The sequence below is a fragment of the Pogona vitticeps genome, chromosome 2 (genome assembly GCF_051106095.1).
Source record: "Pogona vitticeps strain Pit_001003342236 chromosome 2, PviZW2.1, whole genome shotgun sequence".
Classification (NCBI taxonomy): domain Eukaryota; kingdom Metazoa; phylum Chordata; class Lepidosauria; order Squamata; family Agamidae; genus Pogona; species Pogona vitticeps.
Window position 1 is genome coordinate 184,261,520 of NC_135784.1, and position 10,927 is coordinate 184,272,446.

The 10,927-nt window shown below is 41.2% G+C and overlaps 1 protein-coding gene across 2 annotated transcripts; it reads right to left on the reverse strand.

The window, feature by feature from the left end:
* Positions 1 to 437: 437 nt before the first annotated feature.
* On the reverse strand, positions 438 to 10,203 carry KLF1 (KLF transcription factor 1). 2 transcript variants are annotated; one of them, XM_072991561.2, is made up of 5 exons: positions 10,164 to 10,203; positions 9,653 to 9,745; positions 6,903 to 7,010; positions 4,159 to 4,996; positions 438 to 3,926 (listed from the first exon to the last, which is right to left on the reverse strand). In XM_072991561.2, exons 3-5 carry the CDS (start codon positions 6,987 to 6,989, stop codon positions 3,751 to 3,753), a joined length of 1,101 nt encoding a protein of 366 aa, XP_072847662.2. In that variant the 5' UTR covers positions 6,990 to 7,010; positions 9,653 to 9,745; positions 10,164 to 10,203; the 3' UTR covers positions 438 to 3,750. The 2 variants fall into 2 exon arrangements, with proteins under 2 accessions (XP_072847662.2, XP_020647348.3); XM_020791689.3 differs by lacking the exons at positions 9,653 to 9,745; positions 10,164 to 10,203 and adding an exon at positions 7,170 to 7,323.
* Between the last annotated feature and the right edge of the window lie 724 nt (positions 10,204 to 10,927).

Below are 10,927 nucleotides of genomic sequence, written 5' to 3' on the forward strand. Positions count from 1 at the left end.
TTTTTCACAAGCACTCTCTAAACTCTTCGAGCCTTGAGCCTTAAGCTAGCCTACTGATCCTCAGATCCTGAGGTAAGACAGGAAAATTTTCCTTCAGAGTCATTCACTATCTCAGACCTCTCAGATCTGGGTTCAGAAGCCCCCACCATTAAGCTTTTCCCAAAAGCTCTAGTGAGGAACCAAACTTTTTTGCCACAAGCCTCTGTCTAAAAGGTACCCTTGACTCAAGAAAATTCTTTTTAAAATCAGGCTTGACTGGAGTTCTTCAAGTCCGCCACTGCCAAGAATTGTGGTGTTCACCCTCATGCCCCTTTCTTGACCATCAAGACTCAGAGCACACAAAGACAAACAATCCCCTCTTTTACACTGCTGCCACCAGGTGATCACTAAATCACCATTGCTTCAGGAAGATAAAGATTCAGGTCCATACTTCAAGGTCTTTTACATAGAACATTTATTTATTGATTACAGAAATAGAAATCGATTCATGAATCAAAAGTTATTATTAAAAACAACCTTCTATTTGATAATACACTCCTAACTCTAATTACACCTCAGAATTCCCCAGAATCCACACTCTATCTTTCTCCTTTCTCTCACTCCACTCTGACTCTTTCTCTCTGACCTCTTGACTGACTCCACCTCTTATAGCATCTCTCTCCCAGCTCCGCCTCTCAGCAACATGAATATGCATGAACAATTACATAACAAAACATGAACCATTGACCTAATAAAGGGGAACGGTATAGCTGGTGAGGCATTTTTTGCTTCGCATTAAGACTCGAGGTGGTGAGGAGGGTCTTTGTCTGGCCTTTTGCTGGTGGTGGGCACTGAAGGATAGGCACTGCCAGAGCCTTTCTTTCTTTATAACTGCTTAGGTCTAATTATTTTTCTATCTCATATACTGTTGCCTTCATTTGAAGTAAATTAATTCTGTGGTGACTTTTTTGGAAGTTGTTTTTAAAGGTTCCACAGGACTCTTGAGAATGCCAGAAATTTTCTTTCACAGACAAGGACACCAGAAATGAAAGAATCTGAAACAAAATTCCCTTCTCATTTTAAACAAAAAGACTGGCACAAAAATGCATGAAAAACAAAAGAGGTACTCTCGAAACAACTCAAAATTAAACAAATACAAAAGATTGTGCATCTCTCTAGTCAGGACCATGCTGAGTTTCAGTCCAGCAACATGTGGATGGCTGCATTTTGACCAGTGCAAAGTGTTCAGACAACACACAATTTTCCACCCTGCTTCCTGTTCCTCATGCAGCATCACTTGCATATGCAAAGTTGCAAGATCTTAATGCAACTTTAAGATTTAGAAATAGGTGAGAATTTGGTTTATCTTTTTATAGGCTTTCTCATCTCCACAACTTTTTTTCCCTAGTGGAACAGAAAGAAAAATGGGACTTTTTTAAAAAAATGAACCTAGAAGTTAAACTGATACATTTGTTTATGTTGAGAGCCTTATATACTTGTGTGTGTTCTGTGCTGTCGAGTCAGAACCAAATTATAGCAACCCTATCAAGGCCTTTCAAGGTCAGTGTGAGATTTAAGGAGTTGTTTTACCAATTCCACTCCCCAAGTCAGTTTCCATAGCCAAGCAGAGATTTGAATCCTGTTCTTCAGAGACCTAGTCTGTCACTCTGTCCACGACACTGCGCTGGGAAGCCCTCTTTATGTGCTTTGTGTTCTAAAAACCATCTGGGTGGGAATCCCTATTTATTCCAACCATTTTTGTGAGGTTGAGCCAGGATCACTACACCTTTCTTCTGACTTCTCATCTTTAACAGAAACAAGGCTGGCAGATGCAACAGACATTTCATTTCCATGCTGGAAGTACAGTAGTTTGAAGAAGACTGAACATTTCATTTGGTCTTGAAAAAAACTTATCACAATTGCTGCTTATGAGGAAAAATATATAGATTTATTAAAATATTAAATTTGGCAAAAAGTGAAACTGAAAGGTTTCTCCTTCCCTCCATGCAGTTTAAGGTGGCCACATGCAAGCTAGAACAAGATCCTACACCTTTAACAGTTGTGCAGAACAAGGGACTTTACCTGCTGTAACTGGTGTGAAAAGCTACATCTGCTGTGTACAGACTAGATCGACCACACCAGGGCTGTCTACACTGAGGGAAGGAAGAGCAGTGCTATCGAGATTTGATTTAATTGTGTTGTAATACTTATCATACCCGTTTCTCAAATGTATTTTTCTTTTGGTCTCTGTTTCTGAGTTATAAATCAAATAATAATAATAAAAAAATTCTCTTGACTATGTGCAACAAACCAGTATAATACATGCCATCACAAAAACCGGCTGAAATCCCCTCTTCATCACAGCTATGAAAGATCAGGAGCCTTAATCATCTTCTTGTTGTGGCTGCCCTACTAGCAGGGACTTTACAGACACTTCTGTAAAATTATCTCTCTCCTATTCTAATAATATATATTTTTACTCAGGGAATAGGCATTGGTCATTAACAACCTAAGAACAACAGATATGAACATGGCAGTACTCTTTTATATATATATATTTGTTCCCATTTTGTCCCTTTAGGACTTCCAAAGATCTCATCTGTAGCTTTCCATCTTCTGACCTAGGTCCCATTATCTTTAGACTCTAAAATGTAAGTCTGAGATGTATCAGATCTACCTTGTCTGTGGTATACACACACAGAAATGCAGGTGCATAAACATACATAGCAGCAATTTGAAATCTGAGCCTATGCATGATATATAAGATACATTTTTTCCTATTATGGGTACATTGTTTTCTTTAACCAAAGGTATGTTTAATCAAAAGGACAAAATACATTTTTTGCTTTAAAATCAAGCCAGTCCAGGTTTGCACAGAAGAGGCAGAAAATAACTTTTGCAATTTTATTTCCCTTAGTGGTTGTAGGTATTGTGCCTTTTAATCTAAGAATATCTATATTTTCATCTGTGAAATGGAGCTATGCCATTCTTTTATCTGCCAGGAGAGCAATGGCAAGAGAAAGAGGACATCACTGATTTACACCATCATCTCAGAGTTTTTTCCTGCTTAAAAGGGTGAAGCCTGAACTCAGCTTTACATTACTTGAACCAGGAAACTTTAGGACATTGTTATGTTTTAATCACATACATCTTGAAAATACTGTTTTCTACAAGTCACCATGCAATACAGCAAGTTGTAGTTCAGCCCCTAGAGGGCGCTGTTGTGCCATCTCCATCGATACATAGGAACCTTCTAGAACCAAATGTCTCCGGATTAATAGTGGTTTCTCTCATTCCACCTCCTTGAGGTGCTAACCCTAAACCAAGCAGGTCATGCCTACAGAAATACTGTAGAAGATCTGAGCAATGTGGTAGGCTTGACTGAGCCAGTAAAATAAATAATAGTAAGGCATTTCCTGTTTCTTACAAGTCAATTGTAAGCAAGACCATGGAAACAAGCAGAAGATAAGATGGCAGACACATTCAGGCAATTTCTGATCACACAAGCATTTTTCCTAGTGGTCAAAATTCTCTTCAGTTTTGTTTTTCCCAAGGTGGTGTATGGAAGAGAAAAGAACATATAAATTTGGGATTCTAGGACATTTCATTTGGGGACCCTCACGTTTAATAGCAACCTATGAGAAGGAAGCTCTGCCTTATTCCTGGGCAATGGATGCCTGCAAGCAACATATAGACATCATCCCACGACCACTCTCCTTCTCTCCGAGAGTCCCTCTTGGTTCAGAATATCCACTGTTGCTTCTGGGTTGGTTACGAATGTCTCTTCAAGTGCAGGGAGAGGTGGTCCGAGCGGGAGAAAGCACGCTGGCAGACCTGACACTTGAAGGGGCGATGGCCAGTGTGTTTGCGATAATGGCGAGTCAGCTCATCTGAGCGGGCAAATTTCCAGCCACATCCTTCCCAGTTGCAGTGGTAGGGTTTCTCACCTGCAAATGAATAAAGACCAACAAATATGACTATATCTTTGTGCTCCTTCTGAGTCATGAGGAGGTTTTCCCCACCACCACCTATTTCCATGGCTGAAGCACTTTACCAGAAATAAATTATCTATATAAAACAAGGAACTCGATGTATACTTTGTGCGATACAGTGTTCCCAGTGGTCACTTCGTTCAGTGGAAGGATGTTTATTTTTGTGTGTTAGTTGCTTGTTTCTTACCTGTGTGAGTGCGGAGGTGGGCCTTCAGATGGGAACTCTTGGTGTAGGTCTTGCCACAGCTAGGATGACTGCAGATGTGACTAGCAGGCCGCTTGTGTGGCCAAGGCTTGGCTTCCTTCTTAGGCTTCGTTGTGCCTTCCCTAGTAGGCAGAGGAGGTGTCAAGAAACCCAAAAGGGGCAACGTGGTCAGAGCAGGATCTGTCTGGTACAGCTGGACCCGGGCTTGGCACTGGCTGTAGTAGAAAGGGTGGTAGCCATTCAAAAGGCTGCAGTGCTGTGGTTGAGAGGGCACCGCTGGGGACTGACTATAAGAAGCATGTTTGCCCAGCAAAGGAGGGGCTGGGTGGACATAAGCTTCATAGGTCATCTGATAATACTGTCCATGGGCTCTGTGTTTGGCTTCCCCACGATGCTGACTCTCAGAAACAGGACTTTCAAAGTCTGTCTGGGCAAAAATTTGGTTGGTGGAGAATAACAGACTATTATTTGGATTTGTCACCTCCTGGGCATAGCTCTGCAGGGCACCAGGAACACAATCCATAGACTCCTCACCTAGTTGGAATTTGGCATCCAGGTCTGAGGGTCCCTGTTGAACCCTGTTGTTTTCCTCCACCATGGCTACTTTCTGACAGACAGCAGACACTGAAGGCTGTTCCTCTTGGCCTAACTGAGGAGCACTATTTGCATTTGGTTCTGGGACAGAGAAATTCTTCAGGAGAAAATCAATATCCCAACATGATTCATCACACTCTTGCTTGATTTGCTGGATCTCCTCAGGCTGAGCCGCATCCAAGATCTCAGGAGAGAAAGGATCTGGGGAATCCTCGGTTTTCCACCACTAGAATGTAAATAAAAAGCAGCAAATGCACTAGATGTTTCAGAACAAGTGCTGTGTGAGAGAAGCCAAAAAGCCAAAAAGGGCTGCCAAATAAGGTCTATAATGAAATGTTCTGTTAATTAAATATGGAAACCAGTTACAAAAATGTTTAAATTGATGAGCTCCAGAGGCTAGGAGGGCATGGCCTACAGCCTGCCACTGAGGTAAAGATAAGTGGAAGTCCATTATCAGAATTCTACACAAGCTTCAGTTCTGCTCAAGCAGTGTCCTAGTTATCTCAACAGGCAGCACAGATGTTCACCAAAAGCCTTTTGAGGCTCAAGTAACATCATTTACTGACATCCCTCTCTTCCAAAAAGAACTCTGCTCTTTCTCTTGTCCCATACATATGCCTTAACTGGCACTTTTGCACAGAGTCTGGAAAATTTTATTATTTGTGAATACAGTTCCAGAATACCTCCAGACACCTTGGTCAACACAAAAATAATTATTCCAAACTTTATGCAAGAGTACATGTAGCATTTGCTGGATGTGGGCCTTACATTCATACATATGATTCTCTTTGGAGAGACAAGTACGGCAGAAATCACACCCAAAGGAGTCCATGACACTCACTTTGCCTAGGGCAAGTCTAATGATTTTGCTGCCTGAGGACTGACCGAGCAGCTTGCCCTTTAACTTGTCCTTGCTTTGCAACAACATTAATCATAGTGGATACAGTATTTAATGTCATTTTGGCACCCGGGACAGAAAATCCCAGGGTCCTAATTACCTCAAGAGACATCTCTGAAATACAGTAGAGGGTTATTCTGCCCTTCCCATTTCTGGAAGTAAAGATAACAATAACTAGCTATCATTTGTCTTTTTTTGTATTCAAAACAGCCTCATATACTGTACATTACTGTATTTCATTCACCCTTACAGCTATGCAAGTCAGTAGTATTCTCTTTTTATCTGTGCGTGGCGAGGTAGGAGGAGGGGTGGGGGGAGATCAAATGAAGAAATAAGGACTTGCTCTACAGCACCCAGGAATTTCACACCTGAAGAGGATACATGAACCAAGGACTGTCTGTCTAAGGTAATTCTACAGGTTCATACTCCCACATCCTCTCAATAGCTTTTATTCCATCACAGTTAGTGTCAAGCAGTTGACTGAGGTAATTTATAACAGAGCGAAGTAAGGTCACCACTTGTAAAAGTTTTTTGGGACTACAGCTCCCAAAATCCCCAGCCAGAAGCCCTCTTGGTTGAGGGATTCCGGTAACTCAGATGTAACTTTTAACAAGCTCTGAGTAGTATAGCTTGTACAAGTCCCTCCCTCTGCATAACAGGTTCCAGTCATAACACCCAGAAACACAATCTTGTGGGTTTTTTTTACAACTTGCCTTTTTAAAGAGAATGTAGCTGTGTGAAACCCTGAATTATGGCATAATTAGTTGTATTAAAAACCAGAATAGTAGGTCTAAAGCGATGCTACTCTACCCATTTTGAGTAAAGAAGTAACACCTTAGTAGAAAAGTACTTCTCATATCACACTACAAGAAAAAGTGATTCAAAAAGAACAGAAGTGTTGTACAATCCTAACTTCACTATACAAGAAACGGGGGCCCTTAAGCTTTGCCAGGTGACCCCCCATAATATAAAAAAGTATTTGCACAAAGGAAGCAAGGGTACAGAAGGTTTCGGAAAGCAGCAAGTTACTACTGCTGTTACGGAAAGAGACCTTGCTGTGGTTAAGTAGGATTCGAAGACTAGATCCTAAATACCATTTAGAGGCGAATTCACACACACACACACACACACACACACACACACACAAAGCAATCTTTCCTAGAACCAAGCAAGTAAGAAAGAAAAAAGCCCATCTACAGCCAGTATGGCACACAACCCATCCCCAACTCCTCACCTGAAGGATTTCAGATTGGATGTCCTGGTAGTGGTTGAACCCTCCCAGTATACCAGCTGAGGGCCACACAGTCTCCACAGATGCCATGGCCTATAAATAGCAAAACCACTAGAACAAAATAAAAGAAAGCAAAAATTGGATTGCAGACAGAATAACCACCTATCTATTGGAACTTCAAAAATCTCTTGATTTGTCTTTTTTTTTCCCTTTTGGTTCAGGTGAACACCTCTGTTTCTCCAGCTTAAAACTTTGTTCTGCGTTTCTTACCATTAACTATTTATCTCTTTTCATTCTTTTACAGTACTCACTTGCCAGTGTGGTGGGGGTGGGGGGTGGGGAAGAATAAATGGAGGGCTCAGCACCAATCACTAGGAGGGGGTGTGGCTGTCCAAGGAAAAAGGCAGAGTTGGATTAGGATTAATTATGTGTAGTAATTGTGTAACACAGTTATGGGTCATTTTTGGTAAACATATATGTTTGAATGCTAGCCCTAAGCCAGAAGTCAATCTATTTTCAGTTGGATTTGCTTTAAAATAATGAAGTTTAGGACTGCCGTTTGACCAGATGTAACCCTTTGGAGTGAGAATACTTGGGTGTTAGGATATGTTTGTCATATATAAACCATTGCCAGCCAAATAGCTTTAGATCTAAAATATTAAAATGCAAGAGATGGTGGACCCAGCTCTTACCAAATTAAAATGTTAGGTTTATAACATAACGTGTAAGGACTAACCCAAGGCATTTGAAACAATACATGATAATGGCCCATTATAATCTGGAAAATCTATGTTGATTGAAACGATCACAAAAGTCTTCCATCAGAAGACTCAGAGAAGAAGCTGAGAGGTCTCTCCAGTGGTTTCAATCTAGTCTTTATAAAACAGAACAGAAACCAGGGACTAATCCTGCAAGCCTCTGCAGGATCCTTCAGTGAGTCTGTTCTCAGGTGAACTGACTGCAGTGCAAAACTCGGTGAGTAGATGACACATACTTCTGAAATCAAAGAGAGACTTAGAGAGGAATTTAATGCATCAATACTCAGGAACTGGCTTTCAGATTACTCACAGAAATGTCTACACAGAATTACAAACTAAAAATGCACAGATGAAAAAAATGAGGTGAATCTAACCTCACAGAAACATCCTACTTGTACAAATAAGAACTAGATCCAATAAATATGTGCCAATTGACATTAGTCCAGATTCTTAATGTTGTTATTAACTATTATATTTTCATTGTTGTAAGCCACCTTGGGTCCTTTTTTAAGGAGAAAAGTGGGTTAAAATACAGTAGTTTAAATAAAGACATTTAAATAATGGGGTTTAAAATGAAGACACTTCCTCACATAGAGAAAAGTTGTTGTATCTAAGGATGTGGGCTTGTTAAAGCTGGGAGGGGAAGTAACCATTCAAAAATTAATATTTTCTTATTTACAGTGACATTTTTTAAAGTTCAAAGTGTAATGAAAACCTGGGAATCACCCTCTAGTTCTCATTCTTAATGGTAAACATTTAAGTATGTACATTTCATTCTCTTCTTATTGCTTGTGCCCCTCCCTCTTGTGGTTTTCCTCATTGTCAGTAGAAGTTTGTAAACGCCCTGAAAGCTGGAACAGGTCTATTTTTGCCTATGAGTATAAATTTAAAGTACAGTACTGTGTACACAAGGGTATGTAAACATATAAGGAATATACATTAAGAGAGTATGAAAGCTAGTAATGCAGAATAGTTTAATTTAGGGTCACTTAAAAAAAATTAAGCATAATTCAAAACTGTACTTGGTCAATAAATATTATGGAGCTAGAAGGGGGACTTCACAAACTCCTGAAATATTTATGGTATATCATTAGATAACAGCTATCTTTATGCAATAGTTAATTTATACCCCTCCTTTACTTCTGTTTGTTCAAGATAGTGTACGTGATCCTCATTCTTCCAACTTTATCCTTGCAACCCAGTGAGTTTCATGGCCAAGACAAGATTTGAAATCAGTTTTTCCAAGTCCTATTCCAACCCCCCAAATTGTTATAGCAGATCATATAAATTAATCACTTAGATTTTACATGATGTTTTTCTTGGCAACAGTAGAATTGAGCAGTCCAGCCCATGCATCTGAGGGCAAATGTCAGGAAGAGAATTAAAGGTTAGAAACTGTATTAGTCTATGGGGAGATGTTCTCTTCAAGCTCCATCAGAGTGAAGGCACTGCTGTGGACGGTGTTCCTTCTTAATTTGGAATTTCTGCCAGAAGCATAAAAATGACTTGTGCCAGGCCAGCCCTCAGTGTCCATCTGGTCTTCGCTGCCTTATCTGTCTCCCACACCTCATGCTCTTCTGAGATAGCTTGTTTTTCTTGCTTTTGATTTGGTGCTGGGCCTAAAGTCTTGGAAGAACTGTGAAGGCCAACGTTCAAGCCCTGACTTAACCATGGAAGCCACTGCTAGGCTTTGAGTCAGGAACCACCTCAGATTCGACCTGACCCAAAATCATTTTGGGGGATAAAGGAGGATAATATATGCTGCCCTGAGCTTTCTGAAGACTGGGACAGGATCTCCTGTTATTGTGATTTTTTTAAAAAAGCATCACCTATAGCATGAAATAGGCTTGTCCCTAATTTATAGAGGAAGAGAAACATATAAACTGCTTGGTTAGACTTTGTTTTCCCTCACCAGACAACACCCCCCCCCGTACATGTGTTTCTAGTTATTATAATTTAAACAACTGCTGACTAACTTTATCGCTTGGTATTTACCACGTTTTGCTTCATTTCATCCATTCTTGGGGACCAACCCACAGGAAAGGGCCAAGGCCTGCTGTCCCCCCTTTGATGATGGGGGAAAGAACCCTGTCAGGAAATACAGAGCATTCGGCATGATCTCAGGTTCACAGTTTCACAAGCTGCAGATTGCCCTCCCTCCCAATGGGACTTATAGATGTGCAATGGGGTAATAAAAAACAAAACAAAACAAAAAGCACAACTCTGCGTACAATGGACTGTTGTGAGAGCAAGCAGAGACAAAGAGGATTCTGGCTAGAAAGTGGACACTTGAAAAGAGCATCCATTGAAAAAAAAGGCTGCCTTTTCCCCCAGGGCGTGATTTGCCAAGACACCACTTTCTGGGCCAAAGTGCTCTAGAGAGCAAACGGTGTGCAGCAAAATTAAGGTGTGGGGCTCCTTAAGTCTCTTGAGGCAACAACAGCTTCCTGGGAATTCCCTGTTTTCTTCCCCCTACCTTTTCCAAATAGATGTTCCTCCACCTTACCTTTTGCGGCTGTCTTACCATGGAACTGCAAAGAAAGACAAGCATATCATCAGCTTGCTTGCTTTGTGGAGAAAGGCATGAAAATAGATTACCAGCTTGCCGTCGGTTGATATCAGGATGTCTCAGAGAGGCCTGGCAGTCAACCCCTGTAGTGATACTAGAGTCAAGAATGATGAGGACACCTTGCCCTTGTATGGAGATAAACCATAAGCTTTAGAGAGGAGTAATATTCCTGTAACCTAGCAGCTGGGAAAGGATAATACTGTTGGCTTTCGCTGATCCTGTTTCTACTTGAACCTTCACAGCAAAGAGAGGTGTTGTTCCTTCAAGACGCTTCTGTGGAAAAACACCTGTATTCTCTGCAGTTTGTGGAGGAATACTCTAGAGCAGTGGTCCCCAACGTTAGGCCTCCAGATGTTCTTGGACTACAACTCCCAGAAGCCTTCACCACCACCTCTGCTGGCCAGGATTTCTGGGAGTTGAAGTCCAAGAACATCTGGAGGCCCAACATTGGGGACCACTGCTCTAGAGCAGAAGCAGGCAGCTTTGTCTAGGCTGCTATTGTTACATAATGTCAAGTTGCATTTGACTCACGGCCCCCCTAGTAGGATTTTCAAGGCATGTAGGAAATTTAACGAGTAGTTCTACCAGTGCCACCCCCATAATGACTTCCCATGCAGGGACTTGACCCAGGTCCCCTGGGTCTAGTCTTTCACTCTGTCCACTGCACCACAAGGGGTCTTGGTGTCCAAAAGCCCTACGGT